The sequence below is a fragment of the Sus scrofa genome, chromosome 12 (assembly GCF_000003025.6).
Source record: "Sus scrofa isolate TJ Tabasco breed Duroc chromosome 12, Sscrofa11.1, whole genome shotgun sequence".
Lineage (NCBI taxonomy): Eukaryota > Metazoa > Chordata > Mammalia > Artiodactyla > Suidae > Sus > Sus scrofa.
Genome location: NC_010454.4, coordinates 50,835,704 through 50,851,790, shown reverse-complemented (window position 1 = coordinate 50,851,790; position 16,087 = coordinate 50,835,704). Strand labels below are relative to the sequence as shown.

The 16,087-nt window shown below is 49.6% G+C and overlaps 1 protein-coding gene across 2 annotated transcripts in view; it reads right to left on the bottom strand.

Annotated features, from left to right (window-relative positions):
• Nucleotides 1–16,087, bottom strand: part of PITPNM3 (PITPNM family member 3) — a 92,015-nt gene that overhangs the window by 46,526 nt on the left and 29,402 nt on the right. For both annotated transcript variants that reach the window (XM_013981242.2, XM_021067716.1), the window contains exon 3: nucleotides 12,131–12,238. In XM_013981242.2, the coding sequence (XP_013836696.1) occupies nucleotides 12,131–12,200 (70 nt within the window). In that variant the 5' untranslated portion in view covers nucleotides 12,201–12,238. The remainder of the gene's footprint in view (nucleotides 1–12,130; nucleotides 12,239–16,087) is intronic.

The following is a 16,087-nucleotide window of genomic DNA, read 5'->3' as shown; positions in this document are numbered from 1 at the left end:
AGGAAATGAATGAAACACACACACACACACACACACACACACACACACACACACACACTCCCCAAATACCGAACTCCATCCCATCTCCTTAGACTATTGCAATAGCTCCTTCCTTCTGATGGAAGCTTTTTTTCTGTAATTATGAAATACAAGCTCCTTATGGAAAATTCATAAAGCACCGAAGGCAGCACAGAAAATAAAAAAGATTCCTCGTTATCCCAGGACTGGTCCCATTCGAGGTCTTTCCTTCCAGGCTTTTTGCCGCTCGCATGTTTTGGGCCAGTGGAGGTCACAGCAGCTCTCTGTGGGCAGGGACGACATCATTCATCCCACTATTCCCAACAGACAGATCGATGCTTGGCTCATGGCAGGTGTCAGAGATGATGAAAAAGCACAAAATATACTTTCTGTATTTTAAATTGAAGCATAAATAAATACATAAGGCTACAAAACCTCTGTAAAATCATGCTAACAGGAGTTCCTTCTGTGGTACAGCAGGAGCAGTGGCATCTCTGCAGCACTAGGATGCAGGTTCAATCCCTGGCCCACAGAAGCGGTTAGGGACCCGGTGTTGTGCAGCTACAGCAGAGATCGCAGCTGCAGTGTAGACTGAAACTGAGGCTCAGATCTGATCCCTGGCCTGGGAACTCCATATGCCAGGGGGCAGCCAAAAAAGAAAAAAAAAATCACTCTAACAGCTGTATAATATCTATTGAGAGGGTACATCATGGTTGACTTTTAAAATATCCTATTGGCAGAAAGTTTCAAAATTTCACCATTATAATTAGCGCTACAACAAACAGTTTGATGGTTGAAGTTCTTTCTGCACGTCCTTCTTAAAATACATCCACCGAAGGAGAACTCTGGGTCAAAGGGACCTGTTAAGGCTCCCTCTACTTACTGCCTGACCACTACCCAGCGAGGTGTTCATTCTGATGCACGCGCAGCCACCGCAGAAGGAAGGGCTGCTCTCAACAGACACTCAGCTCCCCGGCATTTACAATGGTCTGGTGGACTCCTCTGCCTCTTCTTTCACCAGATCCATCTTTTGAAAGCTGGCCCGCCCTGGCTACCCTCTTGCTTCAAGCCCTCCAGTGTCCCCATCATCAAACTCTGAGGCTGGCTGGCCCCCACCTCCCTGCCCAGCCCTTTTCCCACCCCTCCCTGCCTCACCTCCGCTCACCAAATCACCTGCACAAGGTTCTGCTCTTCCACCTTCTTGTCCAATGCGCTGCACCCTGCCCGCGGGGCTGAGAACCACCCCTGGGGCCGCCACTTCCGCACTGACTGATTCTTCCTCAAAGGCCTGGTTCTCAGAACCTCTGCCCTCAAAGGTCAGCGCTGGGTCCCGAGGGCCAGCATGGGTCAGGTTCAGCAAAGGCCAGCTCCCTTCCGTCTCGAATGCCTCCTTGAGCCCACCCCACCTGACTAGGAGGCTCAGAAAGGGACCTAAGTGGAGTTCCCGTTGTGGCTCAGCGGGTTAAGAACCTGACTAGTATCCATGAAGATGCAGGTTCGATTCCTGTCCTCGATCAGTGGGGTTAAGGATCTGGCATTGCCATGAGCTGTGGTGTAGGTCGCAGATGCGGCTCAGACCTGGCGTCGCAGTGGCTGTGGTGTAGGCCGATAGCTACAGTTCCAATTCACCCCCTAGCCTGGGAACCTCCATATGCTGCGGGTGTGGCCCTAAAAAGACAAAAAAAGGAAAAAGAAAAGAAAAAAAAGCTGGTAAAAGTACTAAGATACATTTTTTCCCTTTGTTCTCTCTTGATCTGGCCTGGGGTTTTTATTTGCTACTTAATGCTGTGGTCCTTCGTGCACAGGGATACTCAAGGGGTGAGCAATTCCCTCAGAGGCGCCCCGCAGGCCCCGCTCCTCAGCTAAGCACCCAGGCACTTGGGTCACCATCTACCAGCTTCCCCCTCCTGCCAGCTGCTGGACCCAGGCACCGGGCTGTCAGAGAGCAGGAAAACTGGGCCTTGCATCTGTCCTTCCCAGTGGCTACTGCCCCCATCCCCAGCAGGCAGGTGACCCCCAAGAGGATCTAAGCGCCCTACGTCCCTGGATGGGGTGGGTGCAAGGCCTGTTCTGAGTCACCCCCCAGACTGCCAGCCCAGGGTGGAGACAACTGCTCTGTCCTGAGACCGTGGGGCCTGTGCCCCTGACCCCAACCCTCCCTGCACCCAGGCCCCTGCTTTGGGGAAGGACAGAAGCTGTCTATGTGCAGGTGCAGGGAGGAGAGAACTGGGTGGGGCCGGGAGCCAGAGGGCAGGTGAGAGGGAGGCCAGGAGCCCATCCTGGGAGGGGGGGGGGGCAGTACCATGAACCAAGCTCCCAGCCCCCAGCACCTGCTCCACTGTCCCATCAGGTGGCCCTAACAAAGTACTGATCTGAAGATCAAATTATTCAGAATTGAGAGCATGAAACCCCAAACCCGGGGCCTTTGGGAGCACCGGTCACAGCCCCTGATTACAGCATGTTTCTGGAAAATCTATTCTGTGCCAGACCCTGGGGGAAGGGGAGACGTCCAGTTGAGGGACGAGCCAGTCTGGTCCATCACCTCCCTGTTCTCATGCCAGGTACTGGGAGAGACTCACCTAGATGGTTTAGAAGATGCTGATAGAAAGCAATACTTCATTACCAGCAAGGAAATAGGACCTGGAGCCCAGACAGGATTTAAGTGGCCCTGGCAGGGGAGTGGAGCTGGGGCATTAATGCTGAGGGACCGGGTGGGTGCAGGGGAGGAAAAGTGGAAAGAAGTCAGCAGGGAGTGTCACTGAGATGCCAGCACACAGGACGAACACCCGTGTCCGGTGGGTAGACGGGAGAATGTTAGGAAGGGGGTCGGAGCCGGCCCCTCAGCTGTGTAACAGGAAGGGCGGTCCCTGGGCTGCAGGTGCTCCTGTTAGACCATTGAGATTTTGCATCTCTGCAGAAAAGACCACCTTCAGAGATAAGGAAACTGAGGCTCACAAGGACAGAGTCACTTCCCCCTTGTTTAGATCTGGCCCCTTTCAATGCCCTGCACGTGCTGGAGGCTTTTCCTAGAGCTGGGGATGGCTCAGGCCATGGGCAGTGCTTCCTGAAGTGGGGAGTCAGGGACTGGGGGGTGGGGAGCAGGGGATGGAGAAGGACTGTTGGTAAGGGGGTTTGGGGGAAAGTGTCCAGAGGCAGGAGCCGGCGGCACCTCCTCAAGCCTGGATGCTGGAGCCAGGCATCCCAGGGGCCTGGTGAGGCCACCGACCTGGACAAGAAGGAGCTTGCTGTTTGACAAGGTCAGTGTGGAGCCCGAGCAGCGGGAAGCTGGCCTCCCATGCCCAGCCACCCGCCTGCTCTGGCTTCCCTCGCAGCTGCCAGCAAGCAAGTGTCTTGTAAAGCCGGTTTTCTGATTAGCAGGCTCCCAGGACGAGGGTGATTAGCCAGATGTGCAGCCGCCTCAGCCACTGCCTAAATGAGACCCCACTTGGCCTCAGATTTCCAGGGCCCCTGGGCCTGACTGCCTCTCCTCAGAGGGAGCTCTCTTCAGATGCGGACGCCTCCAGAAAATCCTGCAAATGGGACAGGCTACACAGAGAGGGCTGGGTACCAGGAGGGCAGGACCTCTGTCGCCCACCAATCCCACCTGTCCCAAACGCACACCCCCGCACCTCTGGGCCACATCATCTCCTCCAGGAAGATGCCGCCGTATCCTGCCAGTGGCTTCCTGAGTGATTTTCTATTTCCTCTTTCCAATCCCTTCCAACAAAACATGAGCTCCCCAAGAGCAAGAGAAGCAAAATGTGTGGCCAAGAACGGAAATGCTTTCACCAAACACCTGAAACAGGAAGATGGGGCAGCTGCTGGGGGAGCAATTCAGACAGACTGGAGCTTGGGGGAGAAGGAGTCGGGAATTCTCTTCCTGATCCGCCAAAAAGTGTCTGGGCAGACCCCATGGAGCAGGAAGGGGAGCAGCGGAAGCTCCGTGGTCTCCCAGGCCTCGGGGGCCAGAACCAGGCCCTGGCCAGCCTGGTAGCGCAGCTGGGAAGGAAAGACCTTCATGCTTGCCCCCTGCTCAGGGTGTTCCCCGGACCCTGAGTGTCTGCTGAGCTGCAAGGTCAATATTCACCCTCATTACCTCCCACCCGACCCATCACAATCCCCTCTATGTTCTTCCCCTGGCTCCTCCTAGTATCTTCTATGTTGGCTTCCAGAATGATCTTTCTAAACTGTGGCTTGTTACTCCCACTTCAACTATCCTACAGGTCCCCAGGGCACTCCTGAGAAGGCCCCAGCTCCTCAGCCTGATGTTCAGGCCTTCATCTTCACCCTCCCTGCTCTGATCTCTTTTCTGAGACTTCCCCAACCCCTTGGTCACCCCCCAGTGCCACACCTGGCATCCCAACTCTGCAATGCTCCCCAAATTTCTCTGCCATCTCATACCTCCCTCTGCACCTCTGCACCTGCCCTGCCCTCAGCCTGCCAAACCCTCACCCAGAAAGGCCTCACATCTCGGCTCAAGCTCCACGTCTGATCCCTCTGTATCTTGCCCCCCTCCCCTCTTGTTAGGGTAATTAGCTCACTGGCCTGTAACTGCCCCGCCCCCCAAGTCTGGGAGCCAGTCAATTCTGAGTCCATTTCTGAGTCATCAGTGTGTCCCAGCATTGACCGGCATAGGGTCTGACAGCAAGTAAGTACCGGTATGTGTATCCTGGATGCATAAGTGAGCAAGGGAGGGCCTGGATGCGTGATGAGTCCCCCACTGCTCTGGGTTCAGAAAGAGAGGAAGATCCCCCAGCCAGAAAGGCATGGTTGCAAGCAGAAGGATCAGCACTGCAGGGACAGCCCCAGTATGCTGGGCTCGGCCAGACAGAGCAGGTCGGGGAGGCTGGGCTATGCAGGAGGCTTCCTGGGGACGTGCACAGGATTATGAGAGCTAGACATGAAAGCAGGGGAAAGGCAGGCAGCAAAAGAGCTCAGGTGGGCTTGAGGTCAGCAAGCAGGCCCTGGGCATTTGGCTAGAACAGACCATGAACAGAAGAGGGGAGGTACAGCCCCAGAGGCATGTGTACCAGAGCAGAGGTAACCCTGAGATGGCCAGCTTCAGCAGGGACCCAATAGCCCCTCTATAATACCCCTCATGGTGCCATTCCAGGGCTGTCTCACTCCTGTAGGGATGGGGAACCCAGTGACCCTGGACAATTATAATTGTTAGAAGGAAAGCTAGAACCAAATGGCCTTACATGACAGGCTGGGGACTTTCCTCCCTTCTGTAGGCAACAAAGACCTAGTTGCCAACTCCATAGCAGAATGACGTCATTGGATTTATATTTTAGAAGCATCACAGTAGCACTGGATAAATCTGGCCAACTGGCAACATGATCCAGCCTTTTTCTCCTGCCCCAAATCCCTAGAAAATGATATTAACTCTTTTCTATGAATTAGTCTTTAGTAGCACTATAAAATAGGAAGGGTATCCGAGCAGATCAGAAATTGCGAGACACCCCCAAAAGGCAGGAGGCAGAGCTATCAGATGGATGGAGTTTGTGGGGCCCCATGATTACGAATTTCAAGGTGCCAACAGCAGAGCACAAACTCAAGTGTGAGACCCTGCTGCCTGTGGAGCCTGAGTGACTGCAAAGGTCAAAGAAATGTCCTTCAGAGATGGAACATGATGATGACTCGGGCAGATCTGAATTCAAGTGAGAAGGCAAAATAAAGACATGTTGAGAAATGCAAGGACTTGGAAAATGACATGTCCACAGGTCCTGCCTGAAAGAGCTACCTAAGGCGATGTCCTAGTTACAGAGGAAGTAAAGCCAAGAGGAAGCCATGGCGTTGCAGAAGGAGCAGTCAGAACTACACAAGGAAAAGGGTGAATGTTACCTAACTTAAACCATACCTCAATAGACTTTACTGAGAAGGAGGAGGCGGCGGGGGAGGGGATTACAGCATTACAGTCGGGATCAAACAAGAAAGCCGGGACCATGCTGGCCACTCAGCATCTATCCGGAAATCCGGTGCAATGCAATTTAATAGGAAAAATAAACAAGCAGGGTAAATATTGGCAAGGATATAACTGTCGAGATTTGTAAACACGCTGACACTCTACCTAAAAACACTCAAGAGGGGCAACTGACAAACCATTAGAACTAATAAGAAAATTCAGCCAAGTGGCAGAATTCAAGAGACAAATATTTCAAACACACAGCAGCAAATAATTTATATCCAGAATGTGGGTAAAGAACTCCTAAAAATCAGTAAGAAAAAGACAATTCAGAGTTCCCTTGTGGCTCAGCAGGTTAAGGATCCAGTGTTGTCACTGCCATGGCTATGGTTCCAGCAGGGGCACGGATTTGATACCTGGCCTGGGAATTTCTGCATGCTGTGGGCGAGGCCCAGAAAAAGAAAGAAAGAAAAAGACAATTCAATAGAAGATGAGCCAAAAGCATGATTAAAACACTCAGAAAAAAGAGTTGGTCAGCACATTTATGAAAAGATGATCCCTCTCACTAGCAATCAAGTACAGACAAAACAAAACCAGAATACATCTTCAAGGAGTTCCTGTGTTGCTTAGTGGGTTAAGGATCCAGTGCTGTCACTGCGGTAGCTCCAGTCACTGCTGTGGCAAGGGGTTTGATCCCTGGCCTGGGAACTTGTACCTGCCTTGGGCATGGCCAAAGAGAAAAAGAATATATCTTCACCCATCAATCAGGTACAATTTTAAAGTCTGATAATATCAAGTCTGGTGACATTGTAGGGAAATGGTTAACCTAATCCATGGCTGATACAAATATAAATTAGCACAGTCATTTTTTTTTTTTTTTTTTTTTTAGGGCCTCTCCCACAGCATATGGAGGTTCCCAGGCTAGGGGTAGAAACAGAGCTACAGCTATGGGCCTACACCACAGCCACAGCAAGGCGGGATCTGAGCCATGTCTGCAACCCGCACCACAGCTCATGGCAATGCTGGATCCTTAACCCACTGAAGGAGGCCAAGGATAGAACCCACATCCTTATGGATACTATCAGGTTCATTACTACTGAGCCACAACGGAAACTTCCCGCACAGTCTTTTTTTTTAAGTCCAAACCCATGGTATATGGAAGTTTCCAGGCCAGGGATAGAATCCAAGCCATGGTTGTGACCTGAGCCACAGCTGCGGCAAAGCCAGATCCTTTAACCCACCGTGCCAGGTAAAAGATTGAACCAACATTTCTGCAGCGACCTGAGCTGCTCCAGTGGGATTCTTAACCCACTGTGCATGGTGGGAACTCCTGCACCAACTTCTGAGAAAACTGTTTAGTTGTATCTATTACAAGTTTCAATGCTTATACTCTTAATCTATGTATCATTGTTTTCATAATGAAAAATCCCAATGTCTATCACTACAGAATGGTTAAATAAATTATGGTACATCTATTGTAGAGAATACTACAGTAGGTAAAAAAGAAGAATCAAATTTATGAATACTCATAGGAAAAGCTCTCCTACATCTGATAAAAAAAAAAAAGTTAAGTTGCAACAATGACATCTAATGCAGTCTCTCTAGAGACACCCTAGACAAACTTTAACAAACTCTGAAGTCAGGTATACAATTGAAGAAGTAGACAAGGAAGGATGGTTTATTTGTACTGTTGGTTTATTTGTATTATTACAACACGAATGTATTCAAGAAATAAGATGGTTATTTGTACATCATTGTTCATAGTAGCATTATTCACAATAGCTAGAGGATGAAAATACATCCATCATTAGATGAATGGATAAGGAAAATGTGGTAGACACATACAATGGAATACTATTCAGCCTTAAAAAAGGAAGAGAGTTCTGTTCCAGGTTACAACATGAACAAACCCTGAAGACATGCTAAAGGAAACAAGCCCTGATATAAAAAGACCAACTCTGCGTGATTCTACTTATATGAGGCACCTAGAGTGGTCAAATTCATAGGAACATAATGTCGAATGGCAGTTCCCAGGGCTGGGGGGAGGGGAGATGGGGAGTTACCATTTAATGGGCGCGGAGTTTCAGTCTGAGAGGATGAAAACGTTCTGGAGCTGGGTGGTGGTACCCAACAGTGTGAATCAGTTTAATGCTACTAAACAATACACTTGAAAAGGGTTAAAATGGGAGTTCCCGGTCATGGCGCAGTGGTTAACGAATCCGACTAGGAACCATGAGGTTGCGGGTTCGGTCCCTGCCCTTGCTCAGTGGGTTAACGATCCGGCGTTGCCGTGAGCTGTGGTATAGGTTGCAGATGCGGCTCGGATCTTGCGTTGCTGTGGCTCTGGTGTAGGCCAGGGGCTACACCTTCAATTCAACCCCTAGCCTGGGAACCTCCATATGCCGCGGGAGCGGCCCAAGAAATAGCAAAAAGACAAAAAAAAAAAAAAAAAAAAGGGTTAAAGTGGTATATTGATACATTACATATATTTCACCAAATTTTTTTAAAATGTTAAATAAAAATAATAAGAAAAGCAATTGTAAAAATAATAATAGCAACAATAAATAAGGTGGACTGAGCTGATGCTGAAAGATGCCTTTCCAATAAAATACTGGGCAGTAAATTATCCAAAAAATGTAAATATATAACTAAGTTCAAAAGAAAGAATGGATGAAACAAAGAGGGATTAAAACCCACACACAAAAGCAGAAACTGGAAGTTTCAGGTGGATAAAGGCTCCAGGGGGAAAGGCTGAGAAGAGTATTACTGTTAACTCCTCAGATGCCTTCTAGCCTGTGGAAGGTAAGGACCTAGAATAGAGCCGCCTGTGTAGCAGGGATGCTTGAAGGGCTGCTCCATCCATTAAAAAAAAAAAAAAAAAAAAAAAAAAAAAACTTTAAAAAAAAGGAAAAGAAAAACTCCTTTGGGGAAGCAGCAAAAAAAAAAAAAAAAAAAAAAAAAAAAAAAAAAAAAACATTCACAGCCAGTGGGCAAGGAAAAAGTCACACATGAGTAATTAAACCCCTAAGCCTGTGCCACCTCTGGGTGTGGGGTCTAAATTTATACCACCCCTGTAGAAGGGCAACGCAGAGCTGAACATTTAGCATAGAAAACGTCCAAGATGGGTGAAACACTCAGGCCCTGCGGAAACACAAGACTGGTTTCTAGAAAGGACATTTTCACAACCTGGGGGATGCAAGATCCCCAGAGAAAAGGAAAGGAAAGAGTAGGGGGTTAACCCAGATGAATTTACACAAAAAAATGAAGAGACAAACACCACGAGGTCCAGGTAGCGGCATGTGCATGTACACACACGCACATGCACACATGCACTAGAATTAACCTCCTCAAGACACAGCTACCAGAGCAGCCTGGATGTGCCTCTGCAACACAGGCTCTCAATGAGGAGATCAGAGAGGGGCTACAAAACGTAACTGCGGCTCAGAAGGAAGGAGGTCGGCTCCACTTGGCACTCACAGGGTATGAAGAGGTTTCGGGATGTCCAGGTACACACAAGTTGGAGGCTCCTGACAATGTGAGTCTGAAGCCCGGAGCTGGGGGAGGGAGGTCAGGGCTGGACGCGGACTTGGGGGCCATCACCCGGAGCAGCTGTGATTGGCCAGGGCATGAACCACCAGAGAGGGGTCTCTGGAGTGAGCCCCACCTCAAGGGCAGGAACGTGAAAGGAGGCAGTGGTAGAGCGCTACCCATACCACCAAGTTTGACCACAGCCTTTCCTGGGAAGTGTTTCCCCAGGTTCCCGACTCAGCCTGTCTTATTACATCGTAGCCGTGGCTAGGGTCCTCTTCTTGCTGCTGTGAGCTCCTACAAAGCCCACAAGGCCAGTCTGCTTGATTTCATGTCCCTGCCATCTTGGGTTGAGCCCACGCCGTGGCTCCATAAGTGATTGTGGGGATGAATGAAATTGGCGTGTGTGTTCTGCCGTGTTGTGGGAATTCGCACCATGAATCCACAGGGGACTGAGACTCAGAAGGAGCCAGAAACACAGCTGGTTTCCTTTCTCCCCTACCCTCTTCCTGCCCCCCATTCCATACTGGGAGTAAAAAGCATGAGTTCTCGGACTCAGGCAAGCAACCACCCCTAATCCAGCCTCTCATGAGCTCCACGTAGCACCTGTCAGGACTGCACTTGTGCAGGATCTTTCACTCGTCTCCCCCTCTTCCCCCGTTATAACAACCTGTCACTGAGTGCACTTTGCAAGTTTCAGCTCAGTTAACGCTCACAGCTTGTGTCCCAGCCCCACTTTGCAGATGAAGAAACTGAGGCTCCAAGAGGAGATGTGACTTTGCTGGCCACAAAGCCACAGACTGACAGGGCCAAGGTTCAAACCCAGACCTCTCAGATTCCAAAGCTACGGTTTCAGCCTCTCCGTCGACCTCCCTCTGCTTCCTCCTCCCCTGCCCTCCTGGCTCCCACTGCCTCTCACTCACCACCTCCTTAGCTCACACTGTGTCTGAGTCACACATTCTTTGGCAGACAAGCGGGGGTTGTGATGGGCGGGGATGGCCAGATGGGTAGTGAGTACAAGTCTGGGTTTGTCTTTTCAGAGCTACCAAGCATTGTCCTGGGGAGGCACTTGGAGTCCATGACCCCTCTGGGTCCCCTCCAGGTCCCTGGGGTGAGAGAAAGAGCAGACAAAGGGTCCGTCTGCAAATGTGTGGCTGGGAAGACTGGGAGATTGTCTCTGGACTGGTCTGGGGGGACTAAGCTCAGAGCCCACCCTTTCTGTGAATGGGACGGTGGCTCAGGAGGGCCTTGCTTTTTAAGACTCTGGTTGCTTGGACCTGAATTTGCAGGGGCTCAGAACTGTGCGTAGCCTCAGTCTAGTTAGAGAGCGGAGGCCCTGGATATCAGGAGACTAGTGATCTGAGCCTGATGCTGCCCCCGACTTGGAGGACCTTAGGCAAGATGCAGCTTCTCTGGGCCTTGGGTTCATCATGTGTAAAACAGAACAGTCATCCCAGGCGTGTGCATTTCTCATGACAGGCAGTCTGGTATGGGGAGGGCTCCGAACTAAGGAGGCAGGGATGGGTCTGGGTGAGAAAAGGAACCGACACTGGGGCCAGACAGCCACCACCAAGATGGCCAGACAGCCACCACCAAGATGGCCAGCCCCAAGACGGTCATCCTCTTGGGCTGCGCCAGCATCGTCTCACTGAACACCTCCCGACCGGAGGTACCCAGACCATGACTGAGGAATGATGGGGCCCAGAGAGGAAGGAAGAGAGGAGAAGTAGGAAGAGTGCTATATGGGGTGAGGAGGAGGGATAGAAAGAGCTGGCCTCTGGATAACAAAGACCCTGGATCCTGGAAGGGGTTCTAGCCCCGGCTCTGCTCCTCCCTCCTGTGAGACCTCAATCATGCACGGCCCCTCTCTGAGCCTAGGTTCCCATACGTCATCTCAGACCTTTATGAGCTCCTTGGTTCCACCCTCCACCTGCTTTTTGAAACCTGGCTCCATAGGTTCATTGTCAGGAATGCTTCCTTGAATCCCATCTCCTGCGTCCTTCAAAATTCCGCCCTAACCCCCTTAGGTCTTGACTTACATTGGGTCACACATTACAAAGAAGAAGCCTCAGTTAAATCACCTTTGGCCCCACCTACCAAGCACTTATACATAGTAGGTGCTCCATGAACATTCGGTTAGTGATGCAAGATGGCCAAATGGACAGAACAACAGATGCCTAAAATGATATGCATGCTTTAAGCTTCTGGTCAAAACTCCCTCCCATTAAAAGCCTCTGGATTAACCCCCAGCCGCATTCTTCTTCAACAATTTAACCAAAGGAAGTTATAACCCCAATTGCTGCCCCTCCCCACTGTCCATTTTCAAAGGCTCTATCAGTTGCAACCCTCCCTTAACCAGCAGGTTCCAACACCATAGGCCTGGCAGTCCCAGGAGCTTGGACCCTGTCAGCTGCCCTTAGCTACCTCATGCTGCTGGGTGGTCATCCTATGGACAAAGGAAGCTCTGCTACAGGACACCCTGCGGAAGTCCCCACAAGGGTTTCTGCAGGTCACAGAATTCGGGGGTTGTAGACTCAGGGAGGGGTGGTACCCAGACAGATAGATGACTTCATAGAAAAACCCAAGTTCTAGCATCACTTCATCCATATTGCCATCAGTTCAAAACCCCTGGCCATACTTATATGTACACGCCCAGTCATGAGAGAAGCAGAAGCTCACCTTGAGGCTCCTCCAGTTTCCCCATGGTCTCGATCTGCTCCACCAGGTCATTTGAATTCCACTGGCTCATCCCGATGAGGATGGCGTTCTTTCCTTCAGCCACCTCCTCTGTGGAAAGACGCAGAGATGGGCATGAGCAGGCAGGGCTGTGTAGAGGTTCCTTAACAGGAACCTATAACTCAGGGAGGTTTATTTCTGCCTTTGAGGTGAGGTAGACTTCCGCTATTGAAGGTGTCTAGAGCTACAGACAGGTATAAGGCACCCAGGAATTTTTTTTTCTGGTTACTAAATGGGTTTGTTTTATTCTTTAATTTTTTAATTATAGTTGATTTACAATGTTCTGTCAATTTCTGCTGTACAGCAAAGTGACCCAGTTATCCATATATATACATTCTTTTTCTCATATTATCCTCCATCACGTTCCATCCCAAGTGATTACAGTTTCCTGTGCTCTACAGCAGGATCTCATTGCTTATCCACTCCAAATGCAATAGTTTGCATCTACTAACCCCAAACTCTCAGTCCATCCCACGCTCTCCCCCTTGGCAAGCACTAGTCTGTTCTCCATGTCCATGAGTTTGGCTTTTTTTTTCTTTCTGTAGATAGGTTCATTTGCGCCATATATTAGACCGAGGAATTTTTCATTGCAAGAAGACATTGCTATTGTACCCTACTGGGCCCCCACATGTTACAACAAAAGAAAGTAAGGAAGGGACAGTCATGAGAAAGGCTGAAAACCCACAGAAGGCTCCATTTTTTTGCTGTGCCTGCGGCATGCAGAAGTTGCTGAACCAGCAACCCAACCCAAGCCACAACAGTGACAACACTGAATCCTTAACCACTAGGCCACCAGGAAACTCCTAAGAGTGGTAGTTCTTGAAAGGCAATGTGTCTGGGAAGAAAAAGCAAAGCCTTGCCATTTGGTAGCAGTTTTTCTTTGAGTAAGTTGCTTGGCTTCCCTGAATCTTGGTTTTCCCATCAGTAAAATGGGACTGGAAATGTCTAATCACAGAGTTGTGAGGATTAAATGAGATAATGAATGAGGTCTTGATACATACGGGGGTACTTATACAGATTTTTTATTTTTTTAAGATTAAAGTATAGTTGATTTACAATGTTGTGCCAATCTCTGCCATACAGCAAAGTGACCCAGTCATACATACATATGCATTCTTTTTATATTCTTTTCCACCATGCTCCCTCCCAGGAGACTGGCTATCATTCCCTGTGCTATACAGTAGAACCCTGGTGTTCATCCTTTCGATCTACTAGCCCCAAACTCCCAGTGCCTCCCTCTCCCACCTCCCCCTTGGCAACCACAAGTCTGTTCTCTATGTCCATGGCTCTGTTTCTGTTTTGTAGAGACGATCATCTGTGCCACATTTTAGATGCCGCATAAGTGATATCATATGGTATTTGTCTTTCTCTTTCTGCATAGGGGTGCGTATAAGTGGGAGTTGTTAAGGTTATTTCTTCACATAAGCTGTCATCAGAATTTGAGCAGACCAGGACCTGAATGGGGTGGGAGAAACTCTGGAGTCACTGAGAGAGCAGAAGACGTCTACCTCTGAGCCAGCCTGGAGCTATACGGGACCTGCCCACATCTCAACCTTATGAACCTTTTAAGGCTTCCATTCCCCACTCAGTCCTCCCCTCAACCCTGTCTCTGTCCTTGTGCTTTCCCAGTCTGAGCTTAGAGGAATTGGTGGGGCCACCTAACCACACTGAACACAAGTCCCTGGGTCTGACACACTAGCTACACACATCTGGTTCAGTTCCTTATCCATCCCAGAAAGGGACACTTCCTCAAGGACAAACCCATAGGAACACCCACCGCCCTTAAGGCGACAGGCCTTCCTGGAGAAGAGCTTTGTGCCTTTTCTTATAGACCAGCATTGGTCAAGGGGAATGAGGAGAATTCTCCAGCTCATCACAACCAAGAATAAAGGGGTAAGACCCACTTTGCTGCCAAAGAACTTCACAAAAGCAGGTGGAACCAAGATGGCAGATCTGAAGGTTGGGGAGCTGTCCAGAGTTCTGAATCACTCAAGCTCGGTGATCCAGACCCCATTTCTGGCTGGGACACCTCCTCCTGCCTTATTTGATGTATTAATTTGATCTATTTAAGGACATCAAATCCTTCAATATACAACGAGATTGTTAAAACTGCTTTACAAATATTAATTCACTTAATTCTCATAACAATACTAAAAAGGTACAATTATTATTATCTCCATTTGATAAACAAGGAGACTGAAGCATAAAATAGCTCAGTAACTTGCCCAAGGTCACTGGCTAGAGCCAGGATTTAAACCCAGATAGACTATTTCAAGAGCCCTAAATCCTGCCCTCCTAATGGCCTGTCCTGGACATTCTGTACTGGCTGCCCAAGCACCACACACCCCCACATAATTTCCTGAACCTGTTGTGTTCCATCTGGGCACAGTTTACACCTCTCTGCAGCACTGTATTCTGGGCAGAGCCCTGACCGGGCTCCAGTCCTGAGCTGCTGTGTGTGAGCCTGTGCCTCTACAGATGTCCCTCAACTGCTCCTGTTTTCTTATCTCTTAAATGGGAACAACAACCCTGGTTCCACAACTCTTTGTAGCAGGTTTTCATGAGGACAAATGACAGAGAAAATTCAAACAGGCTACACAAGCCAGAATGCTGTAAACAAATATCAGGGAAGCAGGATCATCAAGGGATTAAGAACTCAATTCTGGTGGTAGATTGACTCTTTCTGATCCTGGGTGCACCAGCTGCTAGTTAGCTGACAATGGACAGTAACTTATGTTTTATGAGCCTCAGTTTCCTCATCTACAAAACGATAACACAGTAACGCCTACATCACAGGATTCCTGTGAGGCTTAATGAGATAATGAAGATAAAGTGTTTCTAAGCAGGACAAGCACACAGTAAGAGCACAGATGTAGATAACAGCACAAGAAGATGACGGTACCATTACCGCCACCACCAGAGCACGTGGTGCTTTGCCCCAACACTCATGCTCACTTTCAGTTATGCTGCTCTTTGCCCCTATGTCATTCTGTCCCAGCTCCAGAGACGGGTCGTCACGGTCTGGCTGTAGCCCACCGTGAGTGTCTCCTGGGTCAGTTACCCAAGCATGCAGTTGTCTGCCTGTTCACTTGACATTCAGTCTACAGTGGTTAGATCCCTGAGCACCTGCTGTATGCAGTGTGAGACACGACCTTCATCCCGGAGGAATTCAGTGTTGTGAACAAACAGAGGAAACTGACACAGACAGATGAGTGAGCTGGGGCTCCTGGTCCAGTGCCAGGTATAGAACAGGTGCTTACACATCTGAGCTCCCACCTTTTCTATAATGCATAACCCCTATCTCAGGGTGCATGTGAGGGCTCCTGGGGTTCTGAGGTCGAGGGGGCCTACTTTTGCACAGCCCTTAGCATCTTTCCCCTCTCCCTAGTTATCCGCGTGACCTGTCTCCATCTTTCCCTCTTGGTCTTCTGTCTGTCTTTCTAGGAAATATATCTCCTCTCAGACGCCCTGGCCTTCCCCTCTGCTTGATGTCTGGCCCTGTCCCTTTGGGCCAGGTCCCTGTCCATTGCTCTCTCTCCTTCCAGATCCTTGTATTTCTGTCTCTTGGCCGCTCTGCCACGTCTGTCCCTCCCTCTGGGCCTCAATGACCGCTACCCTTCGCTCCTGCGCTCTCTTCCCCAGAATCCGCCTCTCTCCTCTCTCTGGGGGATGTGTCCCCTGATCTCTCTTCCTGTCTGGACTTCTCTTTCTCTAGGGGGATGCCCTCAGGATCTTTCCATCTCTGCCAGCCTTTCTTGCTCTCTCTGATCTCTCTCTCCTTCTGGGTCACTGTCTCTCTTTCAACTCTTTGGTTCTCTTGTGGCATGTGTGCGTGCGCACATGCACTCTGTGTGTGTTTATGTGTGTATGTGTGTGTCTCTGTGGGTGTAGGTGTCCTTC